At 38.2% G+C, this 21,963-nt stretch overlaps 1 protein-coding gene across 1 annotated transcript in view; it reads left to right on the forward strand.

The window, feature by feature from the left end:
* The window catches only part of cntfr (ciliary neurotrophic factor receptor), a 238,069-nt gene that overhangs the window by 153,934 nt on the left and 62,172 nt on the right, over positions 1 to 21,963 (forward strand). The window contains exon 4 of the mRNA XM_067432680.1: positions 21,788 to 21,905. Within this exon, the coding sequence (XP_067288781.1) occupies positions 21,788 to 21,905 (118 nt within the window). The remainder of the gene's footprint in view (positions 1 to 21,787; positions 21,906 to 21,963) is intronic.

Here is a 21,963-nt window from a genome sequence, read left to right on the forward strand (position 1 = left end):
GAATGGGGCCAACGAGTTTAAAGCTCAAAAAAGTGCATTCATCCATCAGAAACATATTTCACACGGCTTCAGGGTGTTAATAGAGTCCTTCTGAAGCGAAGCAATGCATCTGTGTAAAAAAATAATCCATATTTATAACTTTATAATGTAAAATATCTAGCTTTTGCCAGACCGCCTTCCGTATTCAACGTATGGGGGAAAAAAAGTATCGCTTTTAAAGGTATCACAGGAGGTATGTAGAAGAATGTTAACTCTTTCCCCACCAGCCACAACCAGGATTTTTGATCATTTCAATGACTACATCCAGATTGGATTCAGGACGATAATCAAAATATAAGACAGAGGAGATTGAGTCCATCAACACTCACAAAACTTGCACAGTCCTATACCTCATCCTGCGTAAACATTTTGTTTAGTAAATTTAGGCAGTTTTGATTTAGATACTGTCTAAGGTTGATGTCATTTAAAGCTACACTGTGTGATGTTTTCCCCCATCTAGTGGTGCAAAGGTATATGACCATCCAGTGAATATTAGTTTCTGATCCTCTCAATTCTGATTTCATTTGAACTCCTACGGTGGCCGATTTGGAACCAAGATTAGCATGGCAATCCCCCTCTTTACATTCGACACGGTGCTTTTGAGTCTTAAAACGTGAAAGTCGAAGCTTGAATTTACGGATATGTCCCTCTTTGGCTAATGTACTTTCAAGATGGAGGGGCAACATGGCGACCAGCATTCGAACCCCTCACCCGTATGTATTTTCAATGGCATATTATAAACTTATGAGAATACTTTATTACTTGAAAGAAGTACATATACATTAATGAGCACATATATTTTTGACAGAACTAAGTGTTTTTAGCTAAGAATAAACTAAAAAAGTTACACAGTGTAGCTTTAACATATGCATCTGCTTACATATTATATCGCTTGTTTCTGCATCTTCTTTTCCTGTTCAGTATCAGAAAATGCGTAATAGCACCACATACTGTATAACAGTAAAACCACAAAAAGCCAGAAAATTCCGTCATTGAGGTAAATGCCTCAGGGAACCCCTAGTGGATAAAACAGGTACTGTGCATTATTTAAAAAAAACGACAGAGCATTAAAGGGTTAGTTTACCCCAAAATTTAATTTCTGAATTAATTATTCACCCTCATGTCGTTCCATACCCTTAAGACTTTCATTCGTCTTAAGAACACAAATGAAGATATTTTATGTAACCCGAGAGCTCTCTGACCCCTCCATAGACGGCAATATAATTAACACTTTCAACTTCCAGAAAGGTAGTAAAGACATTGTTAAAATAGTCCATGTGACTCCAGTGGGGCATCCTTATTTTTATAAATCAACGAGAATACATGTTATGTGCAAAAAAACAAACAAAAGTAACAACTTTATTCAACAATTTCTTCTTGCCTGTGTCAGTCTCCTAAGTGGTTTACATTGGCCAGCTTCTGCGTCAGCATCACACACATGCATCGTGGAGCTCACGAGAACAGCATGGGCCAATGGACGTAGCTCTGACATAACTCGGAAATGCTGCTCTATATTTATTACATCAACAGCATAGGAGACTGACACAGATGTGAAGAAATATTTGAATAAAGTCGTTATTTTTGTTTTGGATTTTTGCACAGAAAAAGTATTCTTGACAATTCATAAAGCTTGAACCGCTTGAGTCACATGGACTATTTTATCGATGTCTTTACTACCTTTCTGGACCTTGAAAGTGTTAATTGAATCGCTATCTATGGAGGGGTCAGAGAGTTCTCGGATTGCATCAAAAATCTCTTCATTTGTGTTCTGAAGATGAACGAAGGTCTGACGGGTTTGGAATGTCATGAGGGTGAGAAATTAATGACAGAATTTTCCTTTTTGGTTGAACTAGCCCTTCAACCTTTTAAAGCCTTTCACCAGACATTTCATTTCTGTCCTGCCACGACACATACAACCACCAACCCTCGCCAGAGTCACGTTCATCACGTTCATCCATCTTGACAGACATTTTTAAGTTCCTTTTATTGTTTGTTCGACATTGATTAAAAAATATTTTTGCTTCAAAAACAAAGAAAAAGGTTGCTTATTTATTGAACGAAAAGAATGTCGGAGGGGTTTTCACACTAGTGACTCTAGAAGGCGCTTTTGAAAGGAAAAGACTTCTATTATCAGGTGGAGTTGTGGTTTGTGTAGCTTTGCACACAATAATTAGCATTGTCACATTCCATCCCCATCCACAGACCAGCGCGGCGTCTTTTGATTCCCCTAAACCCTCCCTCAATTTCTCGGCCGAAATTAGAATTGTAACACGCATTGAGAAGTTGCTTTTATGTGTGTGGAAAAGTACGAGAAGAAATGTGGTGAGGTAATCCCCTTTGTGCCTCATTCATTTAAGAGATGTCCGGCTACATATAGTGCTTTCAGACAGACTTTTTCCTCCCATTCTCTGCCTATTAGCATGCTAGTGCATAACACAGCGACAAGCTGGCATTTTCATGGCTGCGTTTTTTTTATGTTTTTTTTTTGTCTTGACTTCTTTTTAACATATTCTCTGGAGTTAACGTTTGAGAGCTCTGCATGCATTAAAACTGATAAGTAATAGCAGAAGACATGAATGTGCCAAGCTCTGTTAGTGTGGGAAAACTGTTTTATTTGATTCATTTAGTAGTCCTTTACCCTTTGGCCTACTACTTTATTATATTTGTGAAATTTCATCAGCACAATGTCATTTTTGTGTGTGCACAATGTACATTAACGTACACTAACCTTGGAGGCAGGAAGATTTTTGTTTAAACATTTTTGAAAGTGCTCACCAAGGCTGCATTTATTTGATCAAAAAGACTTTAAACATAGTAATATTTAAATATTATTACAATTTTAAAACACTGTTTTAGTTATTGCTGTATTCAAAGCTGAATTTTCAGCATCATTAACATCAGTCTTTAGTGTCTCCTGATCCTTCAGAAATCATTCTAATTTGCTCATTTGGTGTTTTAGAACTTATGATCAGTGTTGAAAACAGTTGTTATGGTTAATATGTTTATGTAAATTATGAGAGTGCTCAGCATGTTTTTTGGGGAAATATAACATTGTAAATGCCTTTACTGTCAATTTTGATCAATTAAATGCATTCTTGCTTAACCTGTACTTACTTTTGCACAGCAATATATACAATTTTACGGTAACACTTTAGTATGGGGAACACATATTCTTTATTAACTACGACTTTTGCCTCAATAAACTCCTAATTTAATTCATATTAATAGTTAGTAAGATAGTTTTGTAGCATTTAAGTTTAGGTATTGTGTAGGATTAAGGGATGTAGAATAAAGTTATGCAGAATAAGGCATTAATATGTGCTTTATAAGTACTAATAAACAGAAAATATCCTAGTAATATGAAGTGCTACCATTTTTTCATATGAGAATTTGCTTGTTTAAAGATGTTCACTTGATATCTCTTTACACAAAAATGGTCCTTGAACAAATTTTGAGTTCAATACAAGTTAAGTTATATTGACAGCATATGTGGCATAATGTTCATTACTTATTTCAACCATTAAAAAGGTACATTCACAGTAAGGCATTTACACTGGAAGTGAATGCTGCAATGCAAGAGACATTTCTGTTCCTTACAAATCATACGTGTTAACTTGAGACTGATGTGATAAAAGATTTTATACAAATCTCTTATGTCAAGGTCAACTCCATGACCATGTGATTTGCCGACACCAGGAAAGTGTGTAAAAAATAAACAAAAAATACTGACAACATTTTTTTTTGGGCTTTTCTTAACTTTGGTATGAGTCTTAATACTTTTCTATGGTAAATGGCTTTACGCCACAAGAGCTGTCTTGTATTAAACCCGAACATTCATTTAAAATTGGTTTCCAGATGGTGCACTCCTCTTGGCTATGTACATGTTCTTATGGGTTTTGTGTCAGTGTACAGGTACTAAATACTAGTTTTGATTATGCTAGCTTTTATAATTGCAGCTGTTGAGTATATTTGAACTTGTGACTTTAGGAATTTCTTCTATCATACTGATAATCATTAACTCTTCTTAGTGATTCCACTAAGGAAATACAAACTGGGCCATTATCAATGATCTGTTACCAACATATTTGTAATTTCTGCTCTTACATTGACTGATTTATTTACTTTTTTGTCCCATGAAATTTGTCAACAATGCTTTAAGGTTGAATGCTTTAATGCTGAATTGTTCATCCTTGTTTCCTGTCTGTTTGCATTGAGTTCCTCGCATCTAAAGACTGGCGCCTATTGCCCAGAATAAGACGTTGCTCTAACACAGGGGCACACAGCGACGAGATCATGCCGTAAGATAAGTGTAGAGACAGTACAGGCGGTACGGCCCTAGGCACAGATTGGAAGAGCGCTTTGTAATCTCCTAATCCCATTAATTATTACATACTGTCATTATGGGGAGCGACATAATCCCCCACAAGACTCATCTTTTTGGAGACACGACAGCGCTTAAAAGAGAAGCAAGCCATTCGTTCCTTTCCTTTTTGTGATCTTGTTCAAAAACAAATATGTGATCCTGGACAAAAAGCGTCAAAATGCGATTTATACAACATATGAAAACTGAGTAAATAAGCTTTCCATTAATGTATGGTTTGTTAGAATATGAAACAGGATCTGGACTCTGAGGGTGCAAATTTAAATACTGAGAAAATCCCCTTTAAAGTTGTCCAAATGAAGTCCTTAGCAATGCATATTACTACTAATAATACATCTTTGATACATATACAGTTGGAAATTTACAAAATAAATGCATGGAACATGATCTTAACTTAATATCCTAATGATCTTTGGCGTAAAAGAAAAATCGATAATTTGACACATACAATGTATTGTTGGCAATTGCCGCAAATACCCGTGTGACTTATGACTGTTTTTGTGGTCCAGGGTCACATATAAAGCATCAGTCTCTTAAACAACTATTTTCTGAGGTATCCCCCTTCTCTGAATCAGTTTCTAGATCAAGAATCAACATTTTAGGACTGTAAAACCTTCTATTTTTGCTAGTCTGACCTTTTAAGCATCTCGAGAGCAATACAGATCAATGTACTTACTAACTAATGTGCATAGCCTGAGGGCAACATAACTAGAAATTGTAGCAGTTGTAGTGAGTGTTCTCACAAATAAAGAATCCTTTCGATGGGAGATGTTACTCAATAGACTGAGTATACTAACATTTATTGTTGACAGTTATTACTTATTAAATTTGGCATAAAACCAGTAATTGTGGTTGTTGTTGTTATTGTTTTCCATTATACAAATGTAGGCCAGTTAAATCATTTATAATAGCGACTACAAAATCCATTAAAAAAATGAATTTTGCTTTGGATTTCATCGTCTTTGTCTTCTGTGGAACACAAACGTTTTTTTTATTTTTTATTATTTCTCTTTTTTTATACAACAAATGCGTTGTTTGGATCCAAACGTCCATTAAAATATCTTCTTCATACATGCAGATGAAGTTCATACAAATTCATACAGATTTTTTTTTTTTAAATACCCATCTAAAGTTCAGAGTAAGAACCCTCACGGTCCCCCCAAAAATGTGCATAAACCAAAAAAGCATTGGCAAATATTGGGTGAATCTATAAAACGTAAATTATGATGTTACAGATGGTTTAGTCTTCTTCTCTCCAGAGTCTCATTAATTCAAAACTTTACGGCCCGGCTTTATGCGGAAGGCTGTTTTTATTTACTCAAGGATTAAAGGCAGCTCTTTTAAAAGAGCTTTGTTACATGGGGAAAGGGTAATTGAAATAGCAATGCAACATTTAATAAAAGAAGCAAAATTTCGCTCAAAATAACAAGCTTGTATTTTATAGATTGTCTTTTTCTCTTGCTTCTGGTAAACAATATTAATTATGGGCCAGACACACAGAAGTGCAGAGGGGAATTTGGTTTGATTCCTGTAGAATCTTCAGTCTGCACAAAATTCTCTCTTGATGTTTCTTTTTTTTCTTCTTACTCAAATTGCATTTTCCAATTTGTAAATGGACCAGATGTCTGCAAGTGAATCTGTCCGACTCTTCGGAGATGGAAGCCGACTGTCTGGAGACCCCAGGTGATTTGTTCTCATTGTGGACGTCGTTGCCATTAATTGAGACAGAGGACTCTGGGTCTGGCTAGCCCATAACGCCAGACCCTAATGAGAATTGCATATTTTGCCCAAATCACATGATGCCTTGCAAATCCAGACAGTCCTTAGCTTTGTGCGGGGTGAGGCAGACTGCAGAGGCTTTAGTGAAATATGTTAGCACATGTATTAAGATAATGTTGGTTTAAGCATTTCGGGGCAGTGGTTGTGCTTGTATGCGTCTTCTTGACTTCAGGGATTGTAATTTTCCTTACGAAATTGCGGTGTTCATGATGAAATATAAAAACGGCGCTAATGCGCACTATGCTACGCAATTAACAGTGTATCGCAAATTGCACTAGAACAATGTGCAGATAGAACAGAACAATTTTACATTTGTCGAGTTTGTTCTAGTTATCTTTCCATACAATTATATGTTCATATATGTTTTTGCATTCGCTGCGTGTGTTGACCAACCATTTGAACTGAGACATCCTCTCCTCCTTAAGATCCCCGGCAACCTCTTGATCTCATCAGGATAGGAATGCCTGTATGTGTGGGGATAACATGCCTTGAATACAGATACAAGATGCCATAATCCATTCTTAACGTCTGTATAATGTTCCCTACATTTCCCGTTCAGCTTCTGAATGTCACTGGTGGTTGGCTGCCTTGAATTCAAAAAGTGTTTTAAGGCAAGACATGGAAGGTGAAAAGATCGTTCTTTCATGCAGTGGTCAATTTTGAGGTTTTGGGCCAGTTTGCTCCCTTAACATGTAAGATTTCATGTCAAAATAAAAAAAGTAAATATTACACATTAACTCTTTCCCCGGCAAACACATAATTTTCTGTTATTTTTGAGAAAACTAGCCTGACAAGCCAGACCCACATCAAGATGTTTGGTCTGGGAACTCACCATAGACAGGGCTCAATCCGAGGGGCGGGATAAATGGTTGTCTTTCAAACTCCATCTGCACGCGATAGGATAGCGCTACAACCACCCAGAGCAACGAAGGTGAAGCGGAGCTAGTTGACAGATTAAATATTCGCTCTATCCGGTCGGCAAAACTCAGAACACATCTTCCCTTTTCAAGAATGACTTCACTGCCGTTCTTTGTTCTTTTCTCAGAGAAAAGCTTAACTCCAAGTCTTCCAGAGTCGCGGTCAAAGCTGATTCGAAAGACCGCTGTTCGCCAGCTTCTGTGTTCACTAGTAGCACGCAAGCGCAACTCTGCTGTCATTATGTTAAGCCCTGCCCACCGACTCTATACATGATGTGATTGGCCTGATGAAAGTTTGTTTTCTACAGCTCAGACGTGTATTGAGAGTTGCTAGACGACACTCGCAACAGATTAGATTTGCTGCCGCTAGGGTGCATCTAGATTTATAGGCTATGAGAAAACGTATCCAGGCCAAAAGCGGAATGTTCCGGGTTTCCGTGTTTTTTACTGTTATATGCTAGGGGGCGCTATTACGCATCTCCTGAATGAGCGCTGAATCTCCTGATCAAAACACACGCGAGTAAGACGGAGTAAAACAAGCGATCGTATGTAATCATATGCATATGGAAAATAACGTGATCATCATCAATAAACAGCATATGAATCAAAACTGCCTAATGTTACTGAATGAAATGTGGATCCAGGATGAGCTACATGACTGTGCAAGCATTAGGGGTGTTGATGGACTCGATCTACTCCATCTGTGTTTGATCATCGCTCTGAATCTGATCTGGAAACAGTATTGCACAAAAATGGGATTTCCTCAGCTTTTTGTTAAAAATTTGCCTTTTTTATGAAACTTACCCATATTCAAGTGTTGATAAAAAAAGGAATGCAAGAAGCTAGAATAAATCTGTGTTTTTTGGTTTATAAGAAGAGGGTCAACTATTTCTTTTGATATATTGCATTGCTGAAGGCTTTTACAGAGGGATTTGTTGATGTATCATTCCTATCCTGAGTTATAGGGCCTTGTACACCAATATATATATATATATATATATATATATATATATATATATATATATATATATATATATATATATATATATATATATATATATATATATATATATTGAAAATACAAATAATTTGGCAAACATTGATTTGTTCTGATTATATTGATTAACCCTCAGGAGTCTGAGCTGTTTTGGGGCCCTTTAGAAGTTTTGACATGCTCTGATGTGTGTGCTTTTTTACGTTGCTTATAAACACATTAATGGAAATTTGTAATTACACTGTATTCAACACAAACTGTGCTACCATAATATGAGAGTAATATGTATGTACATGCTTGTATTTTTGAGAGAATAATGTTTATGCATGGGTTTTGAAAAAAAAAAAAACTAAAACAAATTGTTTTGAAATTAAGGTCTCAAAACCCACAATAGATATTCTCTAATTTACTAAAGCATAAAATAAGATATCGATAATCCCCTATATAAAAGCCCTCTCATCTAACATGTCAACAAATAGAACCAATGATTTTGAACCTGGCCCTTTCCAATTTTCATATTTTGTTTTTGGAAATGTATGCAAATGATCATATATTTAAGTATATAAGGCCTCATTTGCATATCATATTCGTATGTTTATGCCAGTAACAAACTGGAGAAGTTTCGCCATAATATCTTTTTTTTTTTTTTTTTAAATCTATTCACCTGTAGTGTCTCGCCTTAAGCCCAACACAGAAATTACACAAATTTCACAACATTTTCAATAATTTCAGTGGTTATCAGTTGTTTGCTGCCATTACTTAAATTAATTTCTGTATGCATTAGTCCTAAAAATGTTGTAAAAATCTGTGCAAAAAACTGCAAATGTGGACTGTGGGTGCATGGAAGGAGAGGGTGCTTAACTCAAAAGGAAGTTTGGGTGCAAAGCGGCCGTGGTGGTGGTGGGGTGGGGTGGGGGGGGGGTTAAACTCTCTGAAGTCCATTCATGGTCCAGTGAATCAATGGAATTCATTCTTTCTTACGTCTGGAGCACCCGGAGCAACCCTGGTACACATTCCCAAATGGCCACTGTCTCCCGGCTAAGTGTGTGATTTGTCATTTGGGACGAACCCCTGAATTCTTTGCAATCGAGAATGTAGACTAAGCACAGCATCCTCCGCTTTTTGCCCTTTGCGGGAGGGAATGTTTTCGTTGGGTCTGAAGCTGGCTTGAAAACCTTTACTTAACTTAAATATCCTTTTTACAGAAATTACAGACATCTGTTGAACTGTGACTAATTTTCACTTGGCCCAAGCGTGTTCCAAAGTTACAACAGAGTCTTGATATCTAATTATAAGCAGAGGGATCATTTATGCTGTCGTTGCGATGCAGAAATTAAGTCCCCGATGTGATTCCTGCAGGGATTCTTGGCTTACCCATCAGAAATGTTAATCTGCCTGATATTTTCACAAGAACACCGCAGAGGAAAATGTCAGGCGAAACGGTAAATATTAAGGGGAACCATTCAACTTAACCTGTCATTTTCCTCTCAAAGAAAATTAGACTGAAATTAGAGAGTACTTTGTGCTTCTGCTGCCCCCATTAGAACTATTTCCACCCATTTTTTTAACCCTTGTATCACTTTTCATCTGGCGAGTGTTTCTCGGCTGAAGACGTCGTTCTGAGGCAAACCACAACTCTGGGGTTGCCCTTGTAGTAACAGAATCTTTATCCCACAGCCCTGGAGCAGTCAGACCTATTAAAATTCTGAGTGAAATGAAGGCATTCCATCTTTGGGGAGAAGTGTCCATCTAACAGACTGATAAATTAAGCTGTCAGGCATTGTTCGTGTCAGGAATCTGCCTGCCGAACACCACCGTGAGGCTTGCCATCCATTTGCATGCCAACATCCGTAAGAACTGCCCATCCTTAAATGATTGCCTGAAATGACACCTTTCTGGGTTTCTTTCTCCACATCGAGATGAACTCTGCCATGCATTTAAAGCCTTGAATCTATTCCCAAACCCAGGCTGGTATTTTGGACTAATCCTCTCTCTATGACTTCTAATCCCTGGTTTAAACTTTTAACTTTTAACAGTTACTAATTACACACAGAGTGGTAAGTCCTGAGACCAACTTTGTGCCGGGATTAAATTTGCCAGACAGGAACTGAGCCGTCTACAAATAGGCTTTTTTGGCCAAATGACTTTCCTTATAGGCATATTAGAAGCTATTACTCCACCTCACCTCACTGAAGATGTTAAACTCTTAGCAACCTTCTCCATTATCTAGTGGACTGATGGGCCAAAACAGGATGAAAACTATCCCGCACAACCATAGGTTTCTGAAGCACCCATGTGCCGTTAAATTCCAATTGCTTTTGGTCCCGTCAGAGTAGATTACCTTGGTATTTTAAGCTGATTCACTCTCATCCCTGCTCGACACGTATGGCTTTAAACTGTCTTGGCGTACCAATTTTCAGCTCAATTGCTCAGTCTGCTTGTATAATGAGGCTGCCGCCACACTGTACACATCTGCAGGTGTCTATGGAATATCTGGGCAGCTAAACATCTGTAGGTTCAAAATGCTTAGCCCTGCTGTCATTTTCAATGGATCAAACTCAACGGTCTTCTACCACAAGTCCTCAGGACACATATTGAAATGTCTTCCTCTTTTTTTCAGTCAAAGAGGGCTTTGCATTAGCAAATTCCTGACTGATCAGAAACAATGGCTAGTGATCAGCAGGGGTAGAGTGAATGTGGGCCAGTGTATGAGCTTAGTCGTCTCAGGCAGAAACCCATCATCCTCCCCTCACAACACCCGTCTTTAACCCCCAAACCACTGCCCCTCCTAACGCAAACCCTAATAGCTGGAGAAGCCTGTATGACAAAGGGAACAAACAGGCATGTAATGCCGCCCGCTCCTTGCGGATGACACGGGGGACAGGAATGTGAAGGGGCTGGAGGTAGAGGGGGGACGTCAGGAAAAGGCAAGGAGCAAAGAGCCGACTGCCAGAGCCCACTGTCAGATTAGAACCATTAGCATGACTGTGAAATGACAGGGAGCTCCGTCCACACAATGAGCACCATTTATCCCCTGCCTCTCTTCGGAATATTAGACTTGCCGTCCACTATTACCCACCCTACTGTAGACTGGATCAAACTTCCCAGCTGTTCACAGACATTCATAAAAACCTTCAGCACTGTTCTGTGGGATTTAAGGGGAATATTGGATCTTTGAACAGCTTGATATTTCATTGAGGTATGTCCATCCTCACCGCCAGATAATCCTTGACTAATTGGAGGGCTGTGAGACATTGGAGATGATATGGTCTGTGAGTTACAGCCGGATGCTTACCTCTATCCTTATTATATATCTTAGTTTATTTATTATTATATAAAATATTATATTTATTATTATATATCTTAGTTCTCTGGTTAGGTCGTTCTGTTTGGGTTGTTTTTGGAAATTGCCAAACAGACCTGCTGACCAATCAGCAAAACCAGTTGAATAGCAATTAAACCAGGTTGGGACTTGTGCTAGACTTGCTTGCAACCAAATTAATCAGTCTATGAGATTGTCAAAACCAGCTAAAAACAGATTTTCTAAGCTAGGATACCAATCAAACAATTGTTATATGCTGGTATAAGCTATATTTCTTTAGCTAGTTAGCTAGTTTGTTAAATGCATATGTCATAATTTTTGTGATTTCACCTTTCACTCTAGTTTTGAAGAAGCTATTTTTACCATTTGAAGAATTTTCTAGACTCTCATTAGTGTTTGACTTTCATGCATTCAGATGATATGCAATGTGTGTGTTTTTTTGCATTTGACTTGCTAATATATTTGAGTAAGTGCAAACACATTGCCCAGTGCTCTCGATTAATAACACCCCTGTCAAGACCCATCTATTATAAATACAGACACAGGTATTACCTTACTTGTTTCCTAGTAAGGCATACATGATAATGATTGAACTCTACAAAAGAAACACGCACACTCGCAGGCCGCGCACACACACACACACACACACACACACACACACACACACACACACACACACACACACACACACACACACACACACACACAAACATACACATGTTTGTTTTTGTGAAATGTGGGGAAATTCCATAGGCGTAATGGTTTTTATACTGTATAAACCGTATTTTCTATCCCCCTACACTGCCCCTACCCCTAAACCTACCCATCACAGGAAACATTCTGCATTTTTACTCTCGCAAAAAAACTCATTCTGTATGATTTATAAGCATTTTGAAAAATGGCGAAATGGGTAAGTCCTCATATTTCACCCTCGCCTTGTATTACCTATGTCAAACCCATGTGATTATACACATTGTGTCCTGATATTTCACAAAAACAAGCGCACAAACACACACACACACACACACACACACACACACACACACACACACACACACACACACACACACACACACACACACATACACAGTAAGAGATATTTCGTTTTCCTTGCATTTCAGGGTATTGTACAGACAGAGCTACGAAACACTCCCAGGAAGAGACAGTTTTCTCATGAAAGTACACCATGGCTCAAAGACCACCCAAACACTGCTAAGTTCAGGCTTCACTCTGTCCGCTGTTGTCTACCAGGGCTGTCCATTTACCTCTCCCACCCCTCCTTCATCCATCAGCCCCTCCCTCTTTGTTTTTCAGCCACATGCTCAGCGATCATCAGTCTTCCTCCCCGCATTTCTGTCAAATTAGCCCCTCATGATGGCCCACTTTAGAGGCTAACTCCCCCTGATGACTTACGCCCCCTCCCTGTCCCCATCAGATATGTGTCTACAGTATTGGGTTCTTTAACTTGGTTACTGAACGGAAGGAAGAGATAAAAATAATATCCAATACAATTCTATGAACAAAAAGCTTAAAGTTTCAGAACACAAAGTCACCATAACTATACTTATCACATGATCATAAAACAATACTTTAACTTTGTGTGATTAACATACTTCAAAGTTCACATATCATTGCACTCTGAGGTCATTTTGTAGCTTGACAGCGGCAGTAATACCTCAGTGGTCAGGATATTCTCCATAAATTCTTCTTAAGTGTTCCAACGAAAAAAAGTTATATAACATTTAAGTAGGGGTGTCCATTCCTATTCATGGTGGGCCACCTTCCAGCGGAGTTAAGCTCTAATCTTAATTAAACACACCTGAACCAGCAAATCAAGGTCTTCAAGATCACTAGAAACTTCCAGGTAGGTATGTTGAAGATAAAATCTGCAGGAAAGTTGCCCCTTGGTCGCAGAATTGAACAGCATTGCCTTTAAGGAAGGACACAGTGTAAAAAGCATTTTGAATAACATATAGCCAGGAAGCTGTAAACCATGATTACAACTGTTTACTTTTAAGTGTAAAATGTTGACTGGTAAAATTGCAACATGTCCTCCAACCAATACGCCTATATAGGCCGTTTGTCATGTCCTTGAAATATGACCCATGGGAGTGTTTACTAAAGTTGCGCCTCTATCGACAATAATTTATTTAATGAAATACAAAGCATTGAAGCGTTTTCTAAAGTTGTGCTACTACTGACAGCAGGACACTTTCATTTTAAAGCATTGTCCCCTTTTATCTGCTTAATATTTCAGGTTTTGCATAGCTCAGTTGGTAAAGTATTGCACCATATAATAGCATGTGATCATGCGATCGTGAGTTCGATCCCAGGGAACACGTGTGCTCATAAAGTGTGTATGCACTATAAATCACTGAGTAGGTTTAGGGATGGGGTGAGTGTAGTTGTAAATTAAAAAAACAACAACATATTTTTCTAAATGGAAATATGACAAATGGTAAAAATTCCACACATTGCATTAAAATGAACAGGCATTTTGATTGGTAACGACAGTCATACGTCATTTCATGACGTCAGACGTAACACGACACTGTCATTATTTTACACCAGCTCTAGGGCACCAGGGCGCATGACTTTAAAACGTAAATATAGGTCATAATAAGGTGCAAGAAAAACGACCTATAGAGTCATATTTTTTTGGAGGACAGGTTGTAAAATTCAGTGGCAGAAAAATATTTCTGGAAGTCCTGAAAATACAATGACAGGGATAAAGAATGTCGTCTACTCTGTCAATCTAAACCATGTCCATTTTCAGATACTGCACTGTGAAGTATTCCTGAATAGTCAGATTTACTCTAGAGCTAAGTCACAGTACCAACCCTTATCCGAATAACTCCCTGAGGAGTGAACAGAACTTTTTACGTCCTCAAAATCTCTCAAACATCCCTTTGTCTCAATGATAATCGGATAGTTAAGGGACAGAGCAGGAGAGGGTCTGTGGCAACAGAACTGCTATTTATTTATTTTCACCGCACGCTAATGGCTTCGTTATAAAAATACTGTCTTGAGGTTTAGAGAGTATTATTCATGTATTCCACCCATGTGCAGATGATCCCTGCTCTAGTCGCTGAATATGTACAACTTGTGTTGCTACCTTTGAAATTCACCTTAGAGGATTTTGGATTGCTGTAACAACTTTATTACTTAGTTTCTACTTATAGCGGTTAACAAATATGGGAACATGTCATGCTAAATGGGTTAGAGAATAGTATAAATCTAGTGATCTGAAGCTGTCAATAGCTGGTTTACATTACTAGACCACCCTGACTGAACACACGTTGAGTGAAAACAACATCACCTACCCTGACAAAGCCATTGAGACCAGGCCTTTTTAAAACAAAGTATATGCCATGTTTTTCTACGACTTTCACTGTTAAATGGATTGCTAACCCCAAAGACTGTTAACACTGCACAGTATTTTGCTCTCAGATTTATTGTCACGTACCGTGGTGTATTTTGCTCGTGTGATGCTTTGAAATTGTTTTGCTAAAGATTGCTGACTGGCTTTTTCCTCTCCCATTTGCTCAGCTCTTTCTGTCTCCAAGGTGTGTCGAAACATACGGTCAAGAGGAGAAATGTTTTACCATCAAAACACAGCATGAGTTAAGTTCCACCTTGATTTGTTCATGGAAGGAGGGGAGGACCAAGACAAACCCTGCCGCTTGTGCTCAATTGATGCAATACATACTCAGAAGAGATTGATGATTTATTGGCACTTGCGAGAGAACAATTCATTTAGCTGGTCTATAGCCGTGGTCTTCTATAGGCTTCACCCTCACTCCGATTCATGCACCTCTGTCGAGGATTTATGGGCCTTTTTTTATATTGGACTTTCGATTAGGATCCGAGGCATAAGATGAATTTTCATGCATGCACAGACGGAGCAAAGCTGTTCCTTGAAAAGATGCCAGCCAGGCACTTTCTGCACAGGACGAGCACTGTGACTAATTTATGATGATGGTTTTGCCTGTTTGAAGACTCCGCCTCCCATAACCTGATCTTCTAGACACGATGCAAAAATAAAAGCACAGTTTAGGGTAACTAAAATATGGAAAAATTGGATTTGCAAACCTTAAATCCTACACCAAGCAAGAACATAAAAATGAATCTCTAAATGAACAAATATCTATGTTATATATATATATATATATATATATATATATATATATAAATGTGAAGTTATTGAACAGTGTGGTGTAACATGCAAACGTGAATTACAGATCTAGTAATAACTACTTTATAACATAGTTATAATACAGTAATAGAATGTGTAAAGAACGCTTTATTTTACAGTGTCCTTGGTACATGTACTTGCCATATTAATAACAGTATATTATGCATAATTACATGTAACTATCCCTCAACCAAACCCTAATCCTACTCTAACCTTTAGTAAGTACATGTTGTTAAAGAGTTAGTTCACCAAAAAAATGAAAATTCCCTCATTAATTACTTACCCTCATGTTATTCAACACCCATAAGACCTCCGTTCATCTTCGGAAACACAAATGAAGATATTTTTGTTGAAATCCGATGCTTCAGAAAGGCCTTCATTGACACCAATGTCATTTCCTCTCTCAATAACCATAATTGGCACTAAAGATGTCATTAAAAGTCCAACTCACTACAGTGGCTCTATAATAATTTTATGAAACAACGAGAATCGGTTTTGTGCGCAACACCCATGCAATCCCCCCCCCCCCCCCCCCATATAGTATAGTAATGGGCTGATTTCAAAACAAAGCTTTGAACGGATATGAATCAACGTATCGATTTGTGATTCGGAACGCGTGTCAAACTGCTGAAATCACGTGACTTTGGCGATCCGAATCATGAATCGATATACTGATTCATAACCGTTTGAAGCTTTGTCTTGAAATCGGCCCATCACTATATAAGTCGTTATTTAGTTGTTGTTGTTTTTTGCGCACAAAAACTACTCTTGTCCCTTAATAAAATGATTATAGAGCCACTGTAGTGAGATGGGCTTTGTAACGACGTCTTTAGTGCCTTTTATGGGTCTTGAGAGAAGAAATTACATTGGTGTCAATGAAGGCCTTTTTGAGCCATCGGATTTCATCCGATTTGAACATAAATATCTTCATTTGTGTTCCGAAGATGAGGTCTTACGGGTGTCGAACGACATGAGCGTAAGTAATTAATGACAGAATGTTCATTTATGGGTGAACTAACCCTTTAACTAATTTTACTCATTACTTAAATATATAATTACACTATAAGAGGCAATTTATAAATTCTTTATGAATCTGAAAATATATAAAATGTTGCATGTGTAATCTTGATTTTACAGGCCAAGTGTTGTATAGAATTCCCACACGTTAAAGCAAATACAATAAAAATGCTCCATTTATCATTGTAAAGCACATTTTTGTTTAGAGATATTGTATTCAAATGAAATAAGTATGGCTCTGCAAGCATATAATCATCCACAGCATACTTCCAGATTAAGAACTGCTTGTCCGCTGTGCTTGTCTGACGGCACATTAGGTGCTGGGTTAGACAACATTAGGTTCTTCCTGATCTCCACTTTTTTTGCTGGAAGAGGCCTTCCATGCAACTTGACCCCCTGTCCCCCTCCCCGCATTGCTCTCGCTACTGCTTCCAATTGCCGAGCACATAGCCCACATTCCAGACATGTCATGGAGGGGGGCTCAGAGCCAGCTTTGACAGATCAGCAGTTAGTGATGATAGTGGCGGTCGCCTGGGATTCACTCACTCGCCTTTCATGTGGCCTGGCGATTTGACGTTTGTCAACTGACCCCTGCAACCGTGTCTTTCATTGCGCTGGCCTTTTAATGGCCTCAGATTAGGGAGCAGACAGCCAACAATGCAGGGGGCCAATAGCACAGCCTTCCCTTTTGGGTTTTGTATGACCAGCTGGATTTGTTGAGTGTGTGAAAGTGTTTACCTGATGCGTCTAAGGTCGTAGACACGGTCGGAATCACCCGTGATGCCTTCAGCACGTTGAAAGACAAGTAGGATTCGGATTTAAAGTGGGGTTAAAGAATAAGCAGCCAAGGTCAAAAGCAAATGTTTTCGTATGTTTCATTTAAATTGCATCAATATAGAAAAACAAGACTCCGGAAGACCGAGAAAGACTTTTTTTCACTAGTAAGTATACTACGCCTGACAGCTAAATTGCACCTCTTCATTGGCTTCTCCAATTATCAGCTTTTATTCCAAATAGTACTGAAGTTTCTCTTTTTGTACCAGGAGTTTGGAAGGTATCATTTGCAGGGCCTGCATATGATATGACAGCTCGCTTAAGGGTTATGGCTGCATAAAGCGAGGTCTTGCTGACCATGCTGAGATCACAGAGGTTGGAAAAAAAACTTGTTGGCCTTGTCCCGCCCTAGTTTTTCACATTCTTGCATTCAAATGCAGTCCAGATAAAAAAAAAAGGAGAGGCCTGAGAAATACAAGAAAAAAGCAAGTCTCATTACAAGTCTCATGACAAAACTGGTCATTAGGGTACATTTTTTTGACATTAAGATTTATACATCTTCTGAAAACGAAATAAATAACCTTTCCATTGTGTGTTAGGGTAGGGCAATATATAGCCGAGATATAACTATTTGAAAATGTGGAATCTGACGGTGCAGAAAAGTCTAAATACTGAGAAAATCGCTTTTTAAATTCTCCAAATGAAGTCCTTAGCAATGCATATTACTAATAACAAAACATGTTTGTTGTTTTATATTTACGGTAGGAAATGTACTAAATATCTTCATGGAACATGATATTTAATGAGTTTTGGCATTAAAAGTAAAATTGAACATTTTTGCCCTATACAATGTTGGTTATTGCCCCACATATACCCGTGCAACGTATGGTTTTGTGCTCCAGGGTCAAATATGAGGCAAACCGTTCCAAGCATTTTGCTTTGACTGTGTTGCTAGAGAGCACTTAATATTAACGGGAAATGAGACAAAAGGGGTGATTCTCATAAAAACTGTCAAGAAAATAGTTAGGTCATAACCAGCATATAATCAAGAGAGAGAAATTAGAAATTGTGTTTTTTTCATGAAGAAGATAAAGCCTATCTCCTTTTTTTTTATTGAGATACTAAATAATAATAAGTACAATTTCAAAATAAGCACATTAATTTACTAATAAGTTAATATACATTATGGTGTTTGTGAGTTTGTTTAATCTGAATTTAATGCATGGCAATTGTAGAAGATATCCATCACTGCAATGCAGTTTTGAATTTTTTATTTTTTATAACAAATAACCCAGAAAAATACTTTCTTTGTGAGAATTACCCTCCAAACTCTAACATTTGAAATAACTTTCCCATTTGTTCCTAACAACACTAGTGTAATCAATATGGCTTAAGTGACACTTTTGTGTAGTTTCCCTACATCTCCGGCTAATGCTGTTCCTGGTAGCCCAGATGAAATCACTTGTAAGGAAGAACGCTGAGATATGTCTTTGTTGTCAATTCAACAACATTCTGTCCTACAAAAAGGGTGGGAAAGAAAGAAAAAAGAATAAAGGAAACAATAGAGGTGTTGCTAGGTTGCAAATTCTCTCAGAAAAGCAACCTTCTTTTGTTTTGCCGCTTTTGCCTCTTTGAGATCTTCCACTGTGCGGATGGCCATGCACTTTCTTTTGGGAAGGGTGGGGAAGTAAAGGGGAGGGTTCCGGTGTTTTTTAGTAGCCGGGGATGAGGGTCCGTGAGCTGTCAGTGTGCCCATTTGTCCTGAGGGTGAGGAAGGCCTCCTGCAGGCCGAACTCTAAGGAGGAATGCACTTCCTAAGGAGAAGCTGTCTAAGCACTGAGCTAGCAGCTCATGGTTGGAATGCCAGGTCAAACGCATCATGCTCTGGACCCCTCCTCTCCTTTAACAAGTGTTGTACTATCTCCTGCATTCATATTTTTCTACAAAGCTAATATCAAACGTCTTTTTGTTTAGATTTAACTCCAGCAGTGAACTATGTAACACCGGTCTGTTTAGGTGTGGGTTGCAATTTCTGATCAGTATTCTTGTTTACTTCTTAACAAAGGAGTAAAACTCAATTGGCAATTGATTTCTTCATTGCGGACTGATGACTTGGACAAGATGTTTCAAGTAAGAGCAGAGTCTTTGAAAAAACGAAATAAAAGATGTTTTCACAGCTGTCTGTTTTCTACAGTTCTGTCCTCATTAAAGTAAAATATAACATCATTTTGACAAAGTAAAAATTTGGAGGCATCGATTGAGAGGTTATTGAAGGATGAATTATTAGGTAAATTGTACTTTTTGTTGAATTTTGTTTTTATAGTAAAGATATCTAAGCATGATTTATTTACCTAATGTTAAGGCTTGTTGTCTATCTAGAATGCAGGTCTAATTTGTCTTGTTAGCACTGGCAGATTTGTTTCATTTGTATTTTAAATTTAAATTGGTACCTCATTTAATGTGCATATATTTTTACTGGACTTTTTTGTCCATTTTATCATCTGCCAAGTTGATCATCTAAATGAATTGTATATCATTTGAGGTATCATTCATGTCTGTTACACAAAAAAGTTTTAATAACCACTAAACAAATTGCTCAGTAAAAGGTTTAGTCACTTTCAAATGTTCTTCAGTCAGTGCATTTTATATAAGGCCTTAAAGGGATAGTTCACCTAAAAATTAAAATTTGATGTTTATCTGCTTAGCCAGGGCATCCTTGATGTTGGTGTGTTTGTTTCTTACACACGTAGAACACACGTGAAGATTTTTAACTCCAAACCATGCTCGTATAATGCATGTCAATGGGGTGTATTTCTACGAGAGCCACTATGAGAGTAAAAAACACATAGACATACGAATCCATATTAAACCATGCGGCTTGTGACTATACATTGATGTCTGATGTCTTGTGGATCTGACCATTTTATTTTATTTTATATTTTATATTATTATTATTATTATTATTTTTTTTTTTTATTTTTTTATTTATTATTATTATTTTTTTTTTTAATTACTATATCTTTACGACTGTTTTAACTATGCTTGTTTTTAATTCTTTATTCGTCCATATGGTATTCTTTTTTTTTCTCATGCATTTGCTACCACTGTTTTAATTAATTTCTATGTAAAGCACTTTGAATTGCCATTGGGTATGAAATGTGCTATACAAATAAACTTGCCTTGCCTTGCCTTGCCTCTTAAGACATGAAACAATCGGGTTGTGTGAGAAACCAAACAGTATTTATATACATATATTTTACCTCAAATACAACAATATGTACAAAAGCCACGAGCAAGCCTTCACTTCCGGGAAGCGAGATCAAATGTAGAAGGTACGGCATTTCTCAATGGGATACAATCGGCAGAAGTGATCTCTTGCGCGTATATCTACGTCATATCGTGTAATTTGACCTTACTTGCCGGAAGTGAAGGCACACTTGCGGCTTTTGTACATAATGTTGTATTTGAGGTAAAAATGATAAAAACACTGTTCGGTTTCTCACACAAACAGATCGTTTCATGTCTTAAGACATCGATCACGAGCCACAGGGTTTAATATGGATTCATATGCCTGTGTGTTTTTAACTCTCATAGAAGTACACCCCATTGACATGCATTATACGAGCAACAGTTGGAGTTAAAAATCTTAATTTGTGTTCTACTGAAGAAACAATCACACCTACATCTTGGATCCCCTGGGGGTAAGCAGATACACATCAAATCTCCATTCTTGGGTCAACTATCCCTTTAAGAGCATTGCAAGTTCCCATAAGAACAAAGATACAAGGACCTGCAGCAGAAATCCCCATCAGAAATCTCGAATCCAGCCTCATCGCAATCATATACAGAAAGAAAGTGTGTAAGCTGACAGCTTAGTGCGATGTTTAGCGCAATCAAAGCCAAAAGGGAAGCCCAGAGGTGAGCGTTAGACGTGAATTTGTTTCTTGTGGGCTCTAGTTTGTCAGGCCCCCGGGGGCCGATGGAGATGAGGAAGGAGAAGGCGGCGCTCTACAGCCAACGGAGCTTAAATCACTCTCCATTTCACACACAGGAACACATGGGAAGGGGTAATATTATGCGTAACCCTGGCAACCGGTCCAAGTCATCAGTTTCAATTCTTGCAGTGGTAGGCACGGTCCAGTGGCGCTGTAAGAAAGGACTCTAATCTGGAAGGAGGGCATGGGCGGTTATTACATTTCCTTTCCCACTTGATGCTTGGAATGGGGGAGGTTCAAGGGGTTACACAGCCAAAGAAGCAGGGGATATCGTAATAGCCTCCTGGGACTTGTATTTTGGACCACTGATGGATTTCTGAAGGTGTTGTAGCTGACAAAGTACTTACATTCCCACCCTTCTGCTTTTTCCACAGTTCCTCCGAAGGAACCGCAGGTGACTTGTCGATCAAACACCTATCCCAAAGGCTTCTACTGCAGTTGGCACCTTCAGCATCCGACGTACATCCCTACAGACTTCGAAGTCAATGTCCAGTAAGATATTGTCCTGTCTCCCTTTCCTATTGTTTGCAACTCCATCTGTCAACCCTCG

Source organism: Pseudorasbora parva, chromosome 23 (genome assembly GCF_024679245.1).
Source record: "Pseudorasbora parva isolate DD20220531a chromosome 23, ASM2467924v1, whole genome shotgun sequence".
NCBI classification, from domain to species: Eukaryota; Metazoa; Chordata; class Actinopteri; order Cypriniformes; family Gobionidae; genus Pseudorasbora; species Pseudorasbora parva.